Below are 20777 nucleotides of genomic sequence, written 5' to 3'. Positions count from 1 at the left end.
CTGATTGGATTATAATGCTTTTGTATTACGTTTCTTATTATTATATGACGGCTACCGAGTGTCGTTGGCAGGCGCGGGGAATATCAACGAGTGAGGCGTCGCGTCGGAAGACCTGTCGATACTTCGACGGGGCCCGAGTGATGCGTTTTATTTACCACTGCACACGACATGTGGGTTTCTGTTACAAGCCTGAAATGCCTACGAGTATACGTACGAGTCTCTATATACTTACTACCTGTAGGTATTCGATACTTTCACTGGGTTTTTTCAAAGGGAAGACTGTACGTGTTCGTTGCGCTTACTCACCTAAATTGATTTTGTGCAGATACTTATAAATCATTATAGATTTCAATTACAAATAAGTATATCGATGAGTCTTTTTCCCACAGTGCAACAGCGCAACAGATTAAAACCACTCAACTTGACAGTCACTTAGATGAATCTTCCAAACTAAATGGTGTTATTGTGCTGCACCTATACATCGTATAAATTCAAATGACTCTGCTCGCCCATCTTGAAGGATTAGCGTTTGAGCAGTCCAATCACATTCGAATGGCGACGTGGGTGTCTCGATGATTTACGGTGGCGCGGGCGCAGCTACCGATGACACCAGTTAAACTCGTAGCCTCTACTCTGTTAATAAATTAAATTACCCGCCGTATATGAACTGCACACATCACTAAACCAGTTCATAAAATGCGGCAGATATTGTTAGGCGGTCGGCGGCAGCATAAGAAAAATAAAGTTTTACGTCCAACTAAGAAACCCGAGTCCGCGCTATCGCGTCTTCATAACTAGTGGCCGCTCTCTCTGTAACAAGATGATACGACAGTTTCTCCTCTCCGTGAAAAGAATGTCCGTGCATACAGGACATGTAATTTCAAGTGCGTGTGATGCGCATACGCAATGCAGCTCATTGGAACCCGCGGCCGGGTAACAACTATGTGAGTATTTTTATTTTTCTTACGAACCCATCACTTCTCATTAAGTGGCGTTTGGAGAATAACTTTACATCAATAATGTCCGGACACGAATTTTATTGTTATTGCATTTTAATAAATTTTCATTGTTTAGGGCTCGTCAATGGCCCTCTCGAATCAATTCCAAGTATGGAGGAAGGAAACCGGATCTTAGAACGAATTTATCGGTTTTAAATTTGGTTAGGCAAGTTTTATATTGACCCGATGCCTCGAACGGCTTTGTTCTTCGAGGCGAATTAATTGTAACTAGTTATTACATGGAGAGCCCTCAGCCATAGAAAAACAACGAGGCACAAAATGGTTGGCCTCATCGCGGTATGTGCCCGGTGCACCAGCGCGGCGGATATGTCACGCTACACTTGTGATTCACCGGATCAAAGCCGCCGCCGCCATCAAACCCGGACCACTTCTTACTATGCCGCCTGCGTACGCGCAATAGCACGAAAACAACCTGCCTTATAAAAAATACCACTACATCTCCGCTGACAGCCGATGAGTCGCACGGTTCACTGAACTCCAACTACTTACTCAACTTTTAAAATGTAATAAACTACTACTAATTTAATCATATGCGAATGCAGCTTCCGAGTAAATTATGAACTAAGACGGCAATAATACCTGTCGCTAGGACCAATATATCACGCGACAGGGCCGGACTCGGACACAAATCTACTGTTGCGGACTTCTAACTACATTGCAAATTAACATTAACTTACTGCATGCTAAGATCAATTATTCTCGAGCTCACAGCACTCGACGACGGCACAATAAATATCGGGTTGTTCAAGATCATATTGTGGATATAGAGGTCTCGGTAATGTGCCCCATAACGTCATCGCGACCAGGTACTGGTAAAGTTCTCAGTGATATGTTAATGCAGTACATAGGCGACACGAGGTGCTAGTTATCAGCTGATGGATGACCCGGGCCACTTGTACCGGCGCGTGATCGCACACTCTCTCCCGCGACTATGATTGATTTTTTAAGATTGTCAGCGGCCGTAGCTCTTATTGATGATTGTTTCACCGGCTCAGATATTGCCAACTGATGGTGCTTTACATTATTTATGGTACGACTCTACATGCCACCGATGATAGATCGTCTGATTATATTCTAATTGGTAATATAATCGCCAGATAATAACACGAATAAATCAAAAAATAACGTAACCATGCCAACATTAAGTCAGGATCATCTTAAATTATTCATTGAGCAAACATAGCTATTAATGTCAGAGGACACGATATGAGCACAATATGTGAGTCGTCTGAATAATTTCCATAATTAATAAATAAGTATGTGTCAGGTCACGACGAGTATCGGTAAACGTGTTCTAAGAAATAACCGACCGAGCCGTCTCAACTGAAACTCTTTGTCCAGGTAAATTGTTTTACAAGGTACGATTTATTGGACATAGGAATAGTTTGTTGCGAAATTACAAGTTTGTTAGCGTTCCCGGGTCCGGCTGACCCCGCAATCTTGACAATGGCTGCGCCCGCGACGGAGTGTTTCTGTAATAATGCCTATAATGACGCCGCGCCGGCAGCCTGCTTACATAACCGCTCGTGACTCGCGCATTACCGGCCGGCACAAAAATACGAGGTACCGCGCGAGGCAGCCTCCGCTAGGACAACTACAAGTAACCTGATCCATATTGCACTATTATTACATCTCGGAGTCCAACATGTGCCAATCCAATGCATTTAATTAGCCCGCTGAACTATTCTCACTTTTTACACAAATTCCTCAGCTGACACACAAGTTGCAAAAGTGAAATCCAATCTGTCTCAGAAATATTCCTAACTATTTATTACCAAAACAGGCAGCGCAGTAATTTACTCTGAATACTAAATTTAATTAAGAGAAAATACAAGATTGCAAATATCTGGTTTCAATTAACCGTTCGCGACTAAGGAAGGATAGAAATGGTATTTAAAGTAACGAGGCACGCGAGCGACCGCGGCCAATCCGCTGACCACTCGTGAGGAACCATTCTGTATCAATAAATTAGGAAGATAACGTAATTGAAGCTGTTCGCTATTTATAAACCAATAAAACACTTTGCATTAATTCTCTTTGTTGGAAAAAATGCATATTTCTAGTTAATGCATGCACATATTTCCGCGCACATTAATTGAGCATCGAGGCACAAATCCGCTCCCCGGGTATGAGCGTAAACCCGTTCACGGCTCGTCGACAACCTATAACTTAATCCCACTTACTGCCTCGGCCACTAACTATGAACTGCATGCTTGGGAAAAAGTGTTTCACCTCGACCATGCGATGCTTGTCTACCTACTTAAAGTTAAATTTAAATTGAATTCATAAGTTTATAGACTTATAAGTTATATCTTCATCGAATACTTCCACAGGGTATATTGATTGCGTTCGCCCAGCTGCTGATTGCGGCGATCTGTCACCGCGAGCGCAATAATATTGATTAAAATATCCACTAAGTAAGTAATAATGTTGTCTCTGATTTATTGTCTCAGATTATAATGTTACATTAGATGCCTGTCGGCATAGTTCGAGCCATTGACTCACATTATCGTGATGTATAGGCAGTGTAAATTACTTTTTTGTTATTATCTAATACGCTTTTATTACCTTCTCTATGTATGTATGAATGTATAAACGTAATAAATTTACAACCGTCGCTATGAAGGCTAACGCCGGCTAACCCTAATAGGTCCTAATAGTCTTTTAATAAAATCAAGCTACACCACTGGAAAAGTAAAACATAACACTTTAGCCGGTGGATATTCCTTTGAAATAGCTGTATTAAAGAGCGATAACCTTCGCATCATAATCGTAATAACTGTCTTCGTCAGTAATAAATAAGGAATTAAAGTCGCAAAGAACAACCGTCTCGAAATTCATGTAGCTTTAAGTAACTAATCATAATAAAAATTGGCGGTTGTAAAGGCGTTAGATGGCGGAATGCACCTGCAGCAGACGGTCACTCTGATGACGGGTATTTGGCTCAGCGCAGCCGTCTCGTAAACTACTCCCCGGCGATCTGCGCGCCTAGTACCGAGCGTGCGCACTTCTATAGAGCTCCTACAACCACCACCGCATTTAAATAAATCAAAAACGTCGTCAACATCGACAATATAAAAGCTATCCACAAAATAAGCTTTAAACCAAGATCTCTGATTGTTAGAACTGACATTAAATTGAAAAACCTAAATTGTTGTAAAAAATAAATAAGTAGGTAGCAAATAAAATGACATATTTAAAGATAACTTAAACATCGTAAAACAAACAAAGAGCAGTTCCGCGCAAACACAATTTACTTGTTATCAGAAAGATAACTCCGTGATTTTGTCCGCTCGATAGATATCGTCAGGTTACGAACAAGATAGGAGCTAGAAGGTCGGCCGTCCCGGAACAGATACTGTGCCGTAATCTTACCCTTGGGGTCCACTGCTGCTTTGTTAAGGAAAATTATGGTCACCTATGCGAAATATTGTAAAGGTATTCCGGGAAAAATTGTAAGCAGAATTTACCCAGGAGCTAGCAAAAAGACGACTTGGTTTGATAAAACATAAGGTGTGGTTTCAAATCAATTTTCGTTACAGATACCTAATTTTGTATTTGGTATGGATTTTGTGATATTCAAATTCAAAGCCTATAGGTATAAATATTATGTAAGTATAGGTACTATATTATGAAGATGACCAATGTTTAAAACAATACATTTTAAAAGTAAGTACAATGCTTTGACTGAATCTACGAAATCATAATTTCGGTGACAACATAACATTGAAACAAGTGAAGCTAAATATTGTAGCTGGCTCAATTTAAAACAGTTTGGTAAATGTTTAAATAAATGTACATTTATTTCAACCTCTGTAGAGTCCACAATATAGCGAGACTTTACTAGGCGAGCATGCGACCGTGGCAGTATGGTTACGTCAAAGATTAGTTAGATTAGCATACGGACGGATTTACCAGCCAGAAACAGACAAATACGACCAACTTTACGAGAATACCTCGTTTCTACGCTACCATGAATTAGGTAGGTACTTGTAGTGAGCATGTTGTGAATAATTTTATGTTCTAATATGACGCTAATAGTTGCTGCTGATATTTTTATCTGATCTACTCTTCATTATTTAATGTATTCATCTATTAATAAAGTGGTTTATTAATCTAGGCACTACATTTTAAGACTTATTATATTTATGTGTTATTATGATTATTCTCTCGCAATATTAAATTTTCGGTCCCTTTTCAGTCAGGCCAACTCAATGTTTTTTTTTTCAAATTGGCGCCCTAACATGGTCTACGAATTCCATGTTGGGGCGCCAAAAAAGATACTTATCATAGGTTTTCTTGATTTATAGTTTTTTGTTTATATTTATTCAATTATGTAGTTTTCATATTAAAATTTTATTCTATATAGAAAAAAATCTTTAGTGGTCCCTAGTTTGGGTGCCAATTTTATGGTAATAATTGGCGCCCAAACTTGGGGCTTAGATGCACAACCCATGTTAGAACTAGGGCGCCAAATTAATATTACGCAAAATAGATATTTTTAAAATATCAATCAAAGTTTCGTCCTTTTATATTGTTTAATTCAATAATGTTACTTTTTTATAAATGGCCTGCGCCTAAAAGTATACAGGCGGAGTTTTTAAAATAGCGATCTCTAGCTCACATGTTGCTCAAGCACATCCACATTTAAACACCACTGCTACACACATCACACACAACACGTCCCCGGATTTATAACAGATGTAGCTGATCCCTTCATCATCAGGGATCGCTATTTTAAAAACTCCGCCTGTATACTTTTCGGCGCAGGGCACCGTACCTACCTATATAAAATATCAATGTTATCACTATCGTTTGTTAGGGGGGCAATTTCATTGGAAGAATTGGCGCACAAACTTGGTGTAAAATAAAAATTCGACGCTAACCAGAAACATTGCATACCAACCAGCTCTCTCGCAACAAAGAGAGACAAATTACTGTTTTACAAAGCAAACGAGTGTCCATTCTTTAGTAGCTTGCTACTATAGCTCTATGTCGCTGGTAGCCAGCGCGGGCGGTGGGCATAAATCATGTTGGTTCAGGAAATCATTCATCCTCGGTAATGTGCTGCGAAAATAGGCTTCCACTCGAAACGAAAGCGCCACCGTAAGCGACGCGACGCACTAATGTTCCACAAAAAATAGGAAAAATGGTTTTGACGCCTTTGCATGCTGGCATTAGAGCCCATTAGCTGTAGTGGGTAGATGCAAACGTAATAATTGTTTGATTGCATTTGTGAAGTTTTCATGAATTAATCCATTAATCGTTTTTAGGACGGTTCATGTATATCTGAAGTTCAAGATCTAATTATCTTGACTCTGACCAGATATGAATGTTAAACCCGTATCTCGATACGAGATCGAACCGAGACCTGATCAATTAAAAAGGCTGACCGAGCGTTCCCAAGACATTTTTGTCATAGCATCTGCTTAACTAAGAATAACTGCGGTTATTCCCATCGGGGTCCAGGCAACCGCAGCATGTATGACAAATCGAGACAAAACCACCGACTCATCTACACTTTAATTCAATCAATAATGTGAACCTTAAAACTCTAGCAATAGAGAACTCAGATATAGTTTATAATTACTAATGAACAAAAAACCATGTTGCCCTACCGTGGCGCCACCATCTACGTCAAAGTAAATTTCTGGTACATAGTTAACTTTTCCGTCCGCAAGGCAAAATTACTAAATCTTCGGTTACCTAACTTTACTTAGCAGAGCATCGGGATAGTAGTCTCTATTTCGTTGGTGGTAGAGATTGTGGGGAAGGAATGTAGCCCCCGCATGCCGGGGCTGCCTTCATCCATCAAGCTCGACGCGTATCAGCGTCACTGTGCCAGCCGACCGGAAACACAGCCGACCCTCACGAACCTTCGAATTAGGCAAAGACAATAATTAAACGGAATTTCGGCCACAAAAATCTGGTCAAGTTACTGGTACCAAGAAACAGACGTTTACGGAAAATGCACATACAGGAGAGTTGAGTTGGTATAATATTTTGATTTTGAACAAGCTATGTTACGAATGCAATTTGTAGCAAATTACGTTTTCTCCATAGGTTTGGTATTGTTACTTATTATGCCCGAATATTATTCATGAGCCTAAAATAAAAGCGCGGGAATTCGTGTCCGAATATGTCGCCAACGCGTAATTACCCATTATCATGCAAACGAAGCGGAAAGCGCTTTCCCTCTCCTTTTTACTCTATGACTTGCATAGCGCCCGCTCCCTCTAACGCGATCGCCAGATTTTAATATCAAATATCAATATTTGGATGCAATCAATCATAGTTAATCACGCGAAAGATATAAAAGCAAAATGAATACATTAAGTTCTTTGACGAGCTGGCGTCGGGGCCACTCGAGCGCGCTGTACTGGGGATCTTTTTTATTGTTGGACCTAATAATGACCGATTACAAAAAAAACTAGATGGGAACTCGTGTGCGTACATTCTACATTAAGTACATCGTCATGACGTAGGCAACTCTAGTTATTAATTAGCTATTAATAGAACGCCCCTCGATTCCCTGGGCGGCAGTTTAAAAATAGGATAGCTTTTTCATCGAAGACTCTAATTTAAAAAGTAATTAGGTCAACTCTTCGTGTTCGAAGGCAGTTGCGATCGATAGCGTTAGAATTAGAACACAAATTTTTAACAGCACTCGTAAAGTAAGTAAACAACAGCTGTAAAACTAAAACAAAAAGTTGTTCAGGATTGTAGGAGGGCATCGATTTTGCTTCTAGCGTCGCTTTTACCCACTCTCTACTGGACTATAGCTTCTAGTTCGTGCTACTAATCGATATAAGTGGACAGAAATAAATATGCATGAAGTTCGATCAAAATGTCGTTAATTTTACAATTTACAAATTATAGTCTTTGTTATTTTCGAAGAATTGGATTGGAATTGAAATTATTGTTTATTAGGTACTTACTTCTATTCTTTTGAAACCTAGTTATAATGCTGTCAGTTTTAATATTAACAAACATAGGTATTTAACTTAAAAAACAAAATAAGTACCTATCTAAGTACATTATAGGAGAAACAATATCAAATTGTTAGATTACGTCACGTTCTCCTAACTCCGCGTAGATTTGTACGATGTTAAATGTATTGTGACGAACAAACGGACCGACCGCTCTATCTAATGGATAACGGTAGTGTTTGACTTCATTAATTACTATGTGCTCCTCTCTCATTAACATGCTCACTTCCGATTTACTGTCGGTACCTAACCACATTTTCTCATCACGAATGTTATGAAACTAGCTTGCAGTTATAAAATCACTAGGTATTAGATTTTAAGATAAAAATTTCAAAGCATAAATATGTTATAGGTACGGTCGATATTTAATGCCATATCAATTTACACTAACCATAAGATTAGTGTTAAGTATTCCATTCCAATAGTTAGATACGTTCGAACGTTCTAGAAGGTTTCAGCTCCCAAAAAGAGTTCTAAATTCGAATTTGAAACAATAGGCGGAGGTTGAAAACTGGTGTGCGTCTGGAAAGTTCCACCGCGCCAATATTCCATTTCCGAGCCAGCGCTGTCGCGTGTGGACTCGCCTGTACCCGGTACATGCTGGAGGAGAAATGCTTAGAGGAATTTATTTACTAAATTATTTTAAAGAAAGTGAATACATATTAAAGGGATTCAATTTAAAAAATGTTCTGTACATAAGTTTAAAATAACCGAAAATAATATAGGTAAAATTACTTGTATATAAACTTACGAACACAAACACATAACATGGTATCTATAAGCAAATATCCGTAGTGTAAATCAATCTGGCACGTGCAATCAAAGTTCAAATTGTTTGGTAAACCACTTGGCTCGGTGACTGTACCCAAAATAATAGGCAAAGTTTGTTCAAGCACTGCTGCGTATTGTTGGGCTAACTTAAAATATACATGTGTTTTAGCGAGTTTCCATTATTTCATTATAGCTTTGTTTATGTTTGTTCATGGAGAGCTATTGGAAAGGAATTCTTTGAATGTTGAGCCATTCAGTTTCATGGTAGGGAAAAAAGCCTACAGCACACTTTGCTGCTCGTTTTTGCTTTGTTATTCTTGAAATGCCTTTAAAAGCACGCCTGTTTAATTGGCATTCATTACATGACTTCATTTCTTGACGAAGTTGGGACACGATCCATATTTTTCCGTTTCATTATTTTTGTCCGTTAGGTTTATAGCTTTATTAGCTGCGGATTTGTTTAATTACTTTCCTGTGTCACCATTCTGTGTCAGTATTAGTGTGTGTTTAGGAGGCGACGTCTGCGCGCGCGCAGGCCCCGCCCCCGCGGCTAATTGCGCCAATCTGCGTGGCGCCTCGCACGCACACAGGCGCGCCGCGTGCGTGCGGTGACACACGCATCCACAATAAATTGCTAACAAATTGGAAGATTAGTTTTCTTCTCTAATGGCTATGCTAAGTGTTTTGTTATTCGAAACAAAGCTGCCGTGTTGTCAAATGAAAATCAAGCTTTTAATGTTGGCATTATTTTACACAGAACATAATACTCAACACTATTATCGCACAGAGATACATTACATTACCCCGTCTATTGTCTGGGCTCCTACTTCAGGAATGGCGATGGCGGTGGAATGGCCCATCCCGGGCGGGTCTATCAAGCGAATGGCGGACGGGACATTAGAGCAAAACGATCCCCGAACCAGTTTAATAACGTGTAGTGATGTCCCCGACTTGTCCCTATTTATTGTACCTTTTGCGAACAGAACGACGGTAATTGGAAAAATCTCATTTGCGTCCGCCAGCACTCCTTTGTGCGTAAACTTTAGAACTTACGAGCGGCAGACGAAAGAAAAAGAGCATAGAAATGAGTACAGGCTTTGTCATAATAATAATCAATGAAATGAATTTATTTAAGCATTTCCTTCCTATACCTACTTACCTTTTAGGTTGATTTGGTAGCTACATGACTGTGTATTGTGTCTGCTTAAAGCTATTTTTGCCTGTTAGGTATAGGTAAGTTCTGTATAAGATTACTGGATTCGATTGAACTATAAGTATTAAAGCATAATAACACGGTACCTTTATTAAACCCTGAATTTCAAAATACTTAACCAACCTACTTTATTAACTTAGCCGTAGATACAGAAATGTCTCCAATACAACCGAATACGATCAACTTTCAACTTGTTAACCTCTCACGTGCTATTCGAAAACAGTCCGTGTTACAATGGTCGTTAGGTGTTAATTCCTCCAATGAAGCGGGGGCAGAAGTCTGGCCGATATTGTCATTGCTCAATAGGTGTGAAATTGTCGATATGCTGGCGATACGAGTGCGAATGCCTCGATTGAATTATGTCCGTTTTTGTCGTTGTTTTTGCGTGTCCATCGCGCCGCCATTATGTAATGACGATACGAGACAATGCTGTGCCCGGCTAAAGAAAATGGCGCAACTCTTATTTTTTCGCCAACAAAAGTATAAATTGTGTATGAAAAGCGGGTTTGTTCCGAGATGCACGTGATAAATAATTGAAATTTATTGAAGTTGGGCAAGTTTTCTGAATTTGTGAGCGCACTTCTCACGAGCCTCTCCAAAACAACGGTTTGCAACTCAATATTTTGGTCTCACAAAAGGCAATAAAATGGGAAATAATAAAAGCTGTCTGTGAGGGGCATTGGTATAAATAATTTTGTATCCGTCATCAATTCGGGCGCGTCACGGGCGCGAGTATAAATTAACTCTAACTCCAGCGACTATCGAGTTACGAGCCCGCCACGTCCTCGTCTGTTCTAACTCCACGAAAGATGTTTATATATCTAAACACGGATGGGTAACATGCTTCTTAGCTGATTGCGTAGGACTACTACATAAGAATATTGCAAGTGCAACCTTAATAGAAAAGGAAACCTATACATTAGAGGTAGGCTTTCATGCCTCTACATACCTATTTTTTCTTAACTTGCTTATCTCCTAAACAAAGTAGCTGATTTGAATAGTTTTATTATGATTAATGCTACAAAATGACGCCGTGCCATAATATAATTAGTCATGTTAGGTAAACTAACATGGAAAACTATATTTTCTATGAATATAGAGATAAGTATTAAAAACTAAAACCGTTGTTTTTCTTTTACATACCTGAAACCTGGTATACATATTGTTAACGATAAAAATAATTAGTCACTTATAATTTCTGTTCAAGTTTCAAAAAGTAAACTCAATCTTTGACATAAAAACTTGAGCATAATCTTTACATCGCTATCAGAACTTTAGGTAATATAGTGTGTAATGGAGTTGCTGCCGTGTTCCCAACAAATGAATTCACCAGCCGATACCATCACGAGGCAAGAAGCTGATACCCGACACGGCAGATAGCGGCTTACAAACGTACCCACACCGCCGCGCAGCACATAAACCACGCACGTTACTGCCCAATCCCACCAAATCAATTCCCAGTTCCGATTCCGAGAAATGACACAGTTACTTAAGTGTCACATCACTACCGACGCTCGGCTAAATAAATTCTAATCATTCCGGCGACCGGCCACGCCGAACCGACCCTTATATACCCACACTCCGGCGCATTCGCCCGAGTAGTTAAAATATAAAGAAGAGCCACCTGTCTCCATGAAAAACTTTATGGGGGCTATAAAATTTAAACCTCAAAAGAAAAACAAAAAGGTATAGATGACTTTTTAGTTTTTTTCCGGCCCGGGCTCATTTTGGAGCGTGTTTACCTAAGCTGTCACCTCGAGAATGGCAATTTTGACTGGTCGCTCCGAGAATTAATTGTGGAGCTCAGAGGATCACCCGATGTGGAGATAACGAGTGGTGGACAGCCTCTGCCTACCGTTTCGAGTGAGCAATTTGCTTAAGCTGACAGTTTAGCCGGCGGACTAGAGGTCGACAGAGGATATAAAATTGTTATGACTTCAAGATACTTAAGATTAAACCCGTGAATCCAAATACTCGTAATGTTCGTTATCTCAAGAATCAACATAATATAATCTTGTAATACTTCATAATTATCAATCTCTCGGTTTATTAAGTAGCCCTCCATAATGCAATATATTGTATGTGAGTTGGAATCGCCGCAGCATTGGCGTTCAAACTCCCTAGGCCCTTTTATACAGCAGGGACACAGTTAACAGCCTTTGTATGTCTATGCCGCTTACCTGTAAATTAATTTAAGATATTTTTCGTATAACAAATGTAGATTTTCAGTAGCAAACATTGTTGCGAAGCTATAATATTCTTAATTTTGAAATATCCTATACCTACCAAAATGGCCCAAAACTTGTACTCATCCTAAAAAGCATACCAATGAGGTTGTAACCATCGCAAACTTCTGCACAAACACTGGCCACAAAGAAAAACTTCAGAAAAAAACTAACCGTGCGAGCCGACGGCGGACGAGTAGGGCGCGTGCATCTGCTGGTGGTAGTATCTGGCGCGGCTGTGGTGCCCGCCCTCCAGCGGCGAGTGGAAGAACCCGTCGCCGTTGACGTCGCTGCCCTCCCCCCCGGCGGGGCTCCCGTTCACCCGGTTCTCGTACCAGCGCTGCTGCAGCGCCGTGCCCGCGCCCCCCGCGCCCCCCTCACCGCTCATGTCCATGACTGCTTCGGCCTCACAAACCATGCATCGCCTTTATGGTACAACACTAAAAGTCACTGGCCACATAGTTTTTTACCGGCATTCTAATTTTGATTTTTTTGATGTTTATCTGCGCGGGCTCATGATTTTGAGATCTGAAAAGAAAAACAAAATATTAGTTACAAATATTTAATAACAAAATAATCCACACACACAAAATATTATATAAGTAGGTATGTGTTTGATTTTTAGGATGTCGTTACATTTATTGTTGGGAAAAATGCCCTAATGGGTTTCATGTATATACATAAACACAGTAGGTATTAGACCAGCTTTCCTATTATAGTCTTATATCAACTACCCCATACCTACATAAGTTATCGTATAAGTGTACAAAAGTATTTTATAATTTACTAGTAAATAAAGTGATAATTTTTATTTTCAGTAGGTACATAGGTACAGTCAAAAAGTAAAATCTATTTTTATCATAAAGCGGTGTTTTTTTGGTAAATCGCAAACATACCTAAGCCTGTCATATCAGAAGGCCAAACTGATAATAATCACAAGAATATAATGTGCGTATCACTGCAGTATCAATAGTATATCATACATGATACAAGTTCGTTCTGAATTCGATTAGCTGATAAAATTAGCAAAAATTACGGAAAAGTTAAAGAAAAGTACCTAGGTAGGTATATACTTATATGTAGTGTAGGCCTATCATTTAGATTGGTCAAATATTGCTATGTTTTGTTACTTTATTACTTTATTTGTAGTTGTTGGTACCTACCTACTTGGCCAATGTTAATTACTTTATACTTAATAGATCTGAACTTTTAAGTATTCATCATGCGGTCTAATAAATTATAATACATATATGCGAATTTAACAAGTTAATCACAAAAAATGCACTTAGAAGGCCTCACTTAATTCGTCTGCATATAAAGATATTTCAGTCTACTAAGTTGTTATCATTTTACTTACGCTTCACATGTTAACAAGAAAAATCTGCTGCCGTACCGCCGTAAACGTGCTAAATTATGCTATTTTATTTAAAAAATATTTATGCTTCTGCTAAAATTGTATAGGTTATTGTTGTGATACTTAGTAGGACGTTAATTAAATTCAAATAGGTACGTTATAATGAGTTCCGAAATATCATAATTGTGTAGGATTTATTAAAAAATATAATAATATAGAAAAAATGTGTAACATACCTATTCAGATGGGGGCCAAGGAAATATTAAAAATAAAGTGTAAGAGAAACTATTGTAGGAAAAGAAAATATAGATCATAAATTCATAACCAATTAACTATAGACTAAAACAATATTTTATAATTAGTAGGTAGTAATACCGAAGGATTATATTCATTGAATAATCATTGTTAATTTAATTGCCTTTACCTAGATGGATTTTATTTACCGTTACATTATTATCACACCTACTTCTACTAACCTTCGAAAGAATAAGTAAGTACTTACATAAAATACTTACCTAAGTAATACAAAAAATCAATAAGTATTAAAGCTTAAAATATTAACATTTATCAAAACCACTTGCCGCCTGTTGCTGATAAAACGATTTCTTAACTAATCCATATTTATTGTGATAACATCGCGACAACGCCACTCGATTTATCATATCGATATCAAACATAAGCTAAATTATTTAATTGGGGGCTTACCAATGTGATTTGTTGAAGTGCCCATTTTATATTATTGCATGCAAACAGATTTAGGAACGAAAATATGTAAGAAAAGTATAAATGCGTTAGCTTAATTTTTTTACTTTTACGTAAGACTATCTTAGATACCTTCCCAGCTGACTACCTTGTACGTATGGGTAGCTACAGGTTTTTTAAACATAAACAAATGATATCTACTGGTACCTAAGTATAGGTAAGTATAAATTTTTTATTAAAATAACTAAGTCTTTTATGTGTGTGTACAAATAAAGAATATTCTATCTATCTATCTATCTTGGCATTACTTGAATCGTACCTACTGCATTTTCGTTACTACCAAATTATCAACATCATTGTGAGGAAAAATAATCAGTTTTTGCGTCATTGTGAGTCAGTCTGACGCACGTCCGCCGGCCGAACGTCGCTGTAGCCAGGCGAGATAGGGAATACGCACATTCACTGTACACTTTAAAGGTAGGATACCTATCTACATTAGTGCATAATGTATAAACTTTAGCACCTATGATTTATTTCACAAGTTCCTATAAAGTTACATAATAAGTCACAGGCAAACCTACAGTTTCACAACTGAAAATCTGAAGTTAAGCACTAACTTCAGCATGAGATGTAGCGCTGTTTTGTTCATTTTCATTTTATTGGCGCAATTTTGTAATTTTGCTTAGACATTGACATATCTCTGTAATTTTGCAGTACATAAGTTCATGCTAAACCAAATTTCAAATAAGAACCTGCATAAATAATTATCGCTGCAAATGTACTTTACACTAAGGTAATTCATTCTTCAGAAGCTTTTTGTAAAATTAAATTAAATTATCGATAGAACACATTTTTTTTCAAAATTTATTGTTATATTTATATTTTAATCTATTCTACCCACATTTTTTTCCTTCGTTAAATCTAACTCTACTCTAAAAGGATTCCATAGAAATGCTTAAATTTTACCACTAGGCAATAAATAAAAACATTATATTGAGCCTACCATTTTATTTCAAATAAAATTCAATTATTATGATCATGTATGTAACAGATAAACGAGCAAGTAGGTATAAATAAACTCTCACCAAACTTAAGATCTTTATCCCAGCGATAGAAGAATAGACAAATATCACAAATCTATTACAAGCAAGTAGCAGAAGTACACAATCAACTACTACCACTAGCCGGCAATCGTTCGATCAGACCAACGATTTGCCGATAACTGTAATATCGCTTGAAAAAATCACGATATTTAGATTTTTTATTTATCACAAATTACGTCCACTTTAGTGATTTTTCGGCAATATCAGTGAAACTTCAGCGATAAATAGAGATAGCGCATTTAATAAGACTTACGCTTTTATCTTAATACTTGAGACCTGGTTTTTAGATTAGGAGCCGATAAGATAGGCCAAACTTGTAGCATGAAAACATGGAGTGGAGTCCATTCTGTAGAAAGATTGCAAGTAGAAATAGGTAGTTACTTCATGAGGAAGAGTGAGGACGAAGAGGCCTGATATATAGGAGAGGCATATCCAGCAGAGGATAAGACTTGTGGTCTGTGCTATGATAATAATATGCATTAAGTTAGCATAATACACAATGTCCGATAGATTTGTATCAATAGGATAAGAATTTAAGATTTCAAATGATCCTACATTGAATAGTATTCAGTTTTTTTATTTATAAATATGTAGTTTTAATACCACCAATACCTAGTTAATTATGAAGGCACGCATGATTGAATGGAGTAGGAATGCCTGATTAGTAAGTACATAATTAATAAAGTAACTTTAATTGAATAAGACCCAGTTTCTCTTTCAGTTAATCTATCTTAGCATGAACTTAAAACCTGCTAATTGTCAATTCTTCCAATTACAGCGCTCTATGTCATAAGCACTAGTGATATACACGAATATAGATACATATAAACTGCATAATACACAGTTCTATTTAACCTGACGCTTTCTATGAGTTGTGAAACCGGCAGGATGTCTATCCAAATTTATACTTACATTAAAGGCCTAGAGTAGCTCTACTATCATAACTATATGAATATATCTTAGACAAGTAAACCACGAAAATATTAAGAAAATCTGCTCAAACAAATCCTATGTAATTTTAAAAGCTATGTAATTTTATGTGAAAAAAATAATGTAGGTCTACTCTACGGCTAACATAGTGTCACATAGGAACGTTATATTTATTTTTTTATGTATTACCTAATAGCTAGCATAATTATTGAATAAAATGTTATCAAGAAACTCAAAAAATCACGCCACCTTTTTATCAATAGGTAGGTATAATTAGTTCCCAAAATCAAAGTTTTTATCATTTCCGCCGCTGAAGAAATCAACAACCGTGGCTACTAGCTTTTGTACCTACTTATAAGTACCTACTTATAGTAATACGTTTTACCTACAGTAGTTCATCACTGGTGCATGGTAGATGTAAGTACTCAATCCGATTTTTGCCAAAAAAAATAAAACGATATTTTTACAGAAAAAATAAGATAAAATTAGCTTGAAATCTATATTTTTGCCCAAAATTCTATGTTAGTAAAAATATTTTTAAAGAAAAAAAATAAGTTAAATTAGCTTGAAGTCTATTTGCGTATGAAACGAGTGGGACAGGTTGGAGTGATCCACGCAACGGCCGCTGATAGGCCGAGCGGTGATCGATGCGTGTGCGCAGATAATCCTCGGTGTACAGGAGGTACAGTCCATGCACTGCTGTGAAACCAGCTTCAAGTTTTTTTGCTGGTTTTACATTTTTTGATTTATTTATATATGTAAGTACTATCTACTGTTCCTTATTTGGTCATAATATTTTAACTCAATAAAAATGTATATATATTGTAAGCAGAGTCAAATTCTGGGAAATACTTGTATACTTTTCAAAACTGTGTCAATGCCTTGCCACTGTACCTTCTGAACGAATGACTATCATGATCTGGATCACAAGGCAGGCTGGGAGCTTCCAATCGAAGTCATCTTGATGATAAATCATCGCTGATTGCCTATAACTTCAGAGCAATGGTAAACATTGTTACTCTCACACGACGCTCATTCAATTATTATATTTATGCTAATAATATCGGCTATAATCTAAAAGACTGGTATATCGGGTTTAAGTACATATTCATAATAATAACATTTATAATTGAATAATTTAATGAAAAATATAAGTATCTTTCTATTTTTTTCAATACAATTGTAGGCCTATATCGGTATTTTTACCTACCTACTATATTTTCGATGAGAATAATCAAAATTTATAAAATGTTTATCTTCCATTATAAATAAACAAGTTATAAATCACTCATGAACAAGTGCAATTCACACATAAGCTGCGGTTATCTATCTCCCAACTTATTAAGTTGGGGTCCAATTAAGATAATTGATTCTACGAGACCTCCAACACTGGCCGAAAATAAAAACAAAAAATAAATAAAAAAACCTCCATGTCCAACAAAACTGAGCACGTATAGCGTCTTATCTTAAACGGGTGGACGTAGGCCTAATAAAAGATTACTTGTGATACCTGTGATAGAAGGATATAAATATACAGAAAGTATCAAACTACATACACCATTAGGTACATTTAACATTATGATTATGAGACAAAAATATGTATAAAGCTATTTAGTTTTTTATCTCTCCTATTGTATAAAAATTTATGCCCACTTATGGATTTAAATTTCATAACCGATTTTTTTTTTATATCGGGTATATTACATTATTTCTTAAAAGTAATATCTTGCATTTTCTTGAAAAATAAAAGAGTGTCCATTACTCAGCCTCACTCTACTGTCAAGCTAAGTTAAGTAGGATTTAACCATCATCCCAAGTGATAATCTCCTAAAGTCTATACTTACTAAGAAGTATACATTAAAAAACCAAACAAAATATATTTAGTGACCTTAAACCGAGATAAATTTTAAGCTATGCTGGGAAGGCACAAGTTAGGTAGGTTCAACATGACTATTTTAGTTTTTTTACAGTCATGGATTCCCGATCGGGGTTTGATCGATGCCTTTTAAAATACACGTCAAATAACACAACAAAATGTTAAGTTGTTTTTATACATTATAATCATTTTAAAAATTAAGGGTTTAATGGCTTGTGTAAGTATCAGGTAGGTGGGTACTACATTTATTTTATATGTAACAAATTAATGAAGTTATTTGTTAGGAAAATAAAACAGTTAGATAATACCTACCAATATAAGCGCATAATAATGATTATTTCTATTCAGCTGGTCGTTCATCTTGAGATTCCTTTGTTCGCTTCGATATATATTTTTTAAATATATATTATGACTATAACGTATATTTATTTTTATTATATTATTACACCGTCTTTACTGATTTATGATGATGATTGAATTGACACTACCACTAAAATATCGCATTACAATATAATAGTATATTCAAAACCAAATATTTGATTAAATAGGTAAGTATATTAAGAAGGTAAATTATATTATTATGTATAAATGCGCCGGATGACAAAAAATAATTTTAAATATAATTAAACTTTTTGATAATCAGATAAGTATACCCTATGTAACAATATTTTATTAATATCGGCCACCTGATCTACTTATTAATAAAACACACGTGTTTACCTATAAAATAATGTGCTAAAAATAATAACTGACTAGGTTTGGTGCCTAGAAAATGTAACCTAACCTAAATAATGGTAACTAGGTATCTGATATTTTTTTATTTATTATTTAATTTAAATAGGGAGCCGAAGATGCGAACCGACGGTAACTTGAGTACCTAGACTACCTAGGTGATATAATAATATATAAGATCTTTGTACTTTCAGTTGTACCTAATCACATTATTCTGTAAGTGAGTAGGTACTAGGTACCTATCACTCTTATTTATATTTTATCAACAAAAATACCTATATTTTTACTACTATACTATTATTCCTATGTGTTTAGGTTCTGATATGATATCATCTCTATCAAATTGATAATGGCTAAATTTAAAATACAATCTTATAGCCCTAGGAAAAGTACCTAGGATATACTTACCTACAGTGAAAATTCAAGCATATTTACACAACAAATATTGTTATCTACCCACATAATACATTGTTTTCTATTTTACTTATAATAATAATATTATGATCTTACTATCCTTGTGTATCTATTAGTTGTGTTAACAAGTAAAAACTAGGCGTACCTTAATTGTCCGTATCTGTTGGTTATCACTTAAATGACGATCACTATCACTATTTATCACTGAAAATGTTGTGTAAAGCCAATAACACACTGAAATCATGAGCTCCATCCCGGTATTTGGTTCATTTTTCAATGAATGCACAGTACACTTTATCGTGAGGACCGCTTTAAACTCGACGTAAAGTTTTAAAATAACTAAGCAAATATGATAAAAATCGCGTATGATTGTGTGAAAACGTATTATTATCGGTCCAAAACAGCGTCCATGTTATTTGCGCAAGCGCACGGCACAGCTGCGTGGAAACCCGTGACACACGAAGCGACGCCGATGGGACGCAACCCGACACTAAACTAGTTGTGTGACTTTTTGTTGTGAACGCGCTCGCTCGGCCTTCCCCGGGCGTGCTCGGAAACGCCGCCGGCCGCTCGGCACTCGCAGCGTTCTCATTGGTCGAGAGGAGCGGCGGGCGGCGGTTAGGGCGGGGCTTACCATGATAATGGGAGTGTTCTCTTTTTAAATTTTCTTTTTCTCTTTTTGGGCGGGCGAGCGTGCGGTAGTGTGCGTGCGCTCAGTCGCCGCGGCCCGCGCTTGATGGATTGTAGTCTTTGCCACAATGGAAGCATTTTTGTATTTATTATGGATGGCGGTCTGCCTAGCGTCCCTTCTGTTCTATTTTCATATTGGATAGCAATTGCTCTATAAACTAATGGGGAAAGTGTAATTAAGCTGTTAGAGGTGCAAGCATGCTAACATAAACTCAATATTATCCTACCTAGTTATAAATTACAATTTTGTAACTGATCGCTGAGATTGTAGGCAATCTGTAGGTACTTACAAAGCATAATTCATAATACCTAATTAAGTAAGTAGATGGGTATTGTTTTATAGGTTCATTAAATAAAAAATAATATCCTAGTAAAAATATACACTTACGTTAAATTACCTTACCTACCTAATATAAAAGAAACATATCTTAAAATATTAACATTATAAATATAACATATAATTATTATTATATTATAATATTATACTTAAAGATAGAAATATATGTATAAAAAATATGTGTGGTAAATATACACATTTCATGTCACACTCTGTTATGTTTGGTCTTAAGTTACTTTACCTTCTCTATATTGCATTTCTGCACTACCTAATGTATAGTGTATTTTTGTATTAATATATTTCTTCAATTAGAACACCATTAATATTATATTGTAGGTATGTTTAGCTATTTAAATACTCATCAATTATGGATACGAAAAGTCTTGGACAGAGTATTTTGGCGCTCCGTGGATGAGGCCAGC

At 36.6% G+C, this 20777-nt stretch overlaps 1 protein-coding gene across 3 annotated transcripts in view; it reads right to left on the bottom strand.

The window, feature by feature from the left end:
• Positions 1-19825, bottom strand: part of LOC105391196 (GATA-binding factor C) — a 70333-nt gene extending 50508 nt beyond the window's left edge. The window contains exons 1-2 of one of the 3 annotated variants that reach the window (XM_011562638.3): positions 19474-19825; positions 12392-12745 (exon numbers count right to left, since the gene is read on the bottom strand). In XM_011562638.3, the coding sequence (XP_011560940.2) occupies positions 12392-12635 (244 nt within the window). In that variant the 5' untranslated portion in view covers positions 12636-12745; positions 19474-19825. Of the gene's footprint in view, positions 1-12391; positions 12746-15358; positions 15537-19473 lie in introns of those variants that run through there. The other 2 variants (XM_011562639.3, XM_038122414.2) reach the window with 2 other exon arrangements.
• Between the last annotated feature and the right edge of the window lie 952 nt (positions 19826-20777).

The sequence above is a fragment of the Plutella xylostella genome, chromosome 22, assembly GCF_932276165.1.
Source record: "Plutella xylostella chromosome 22, ilPluXylo3.1, whole genome shotgun sequence".
NCBI classification, from domain to species: domain Eukaryota; kingdom Metazoa; phylum Arthropoda; class Insecta; order Lepidoptera; family Plutellidae; genus Plutella; species Plutella xylostella.
Note: the sequence above shows the minus strand (reverse complement) of the source record. Positions and strands in the feature narration are given on the sequence as shown.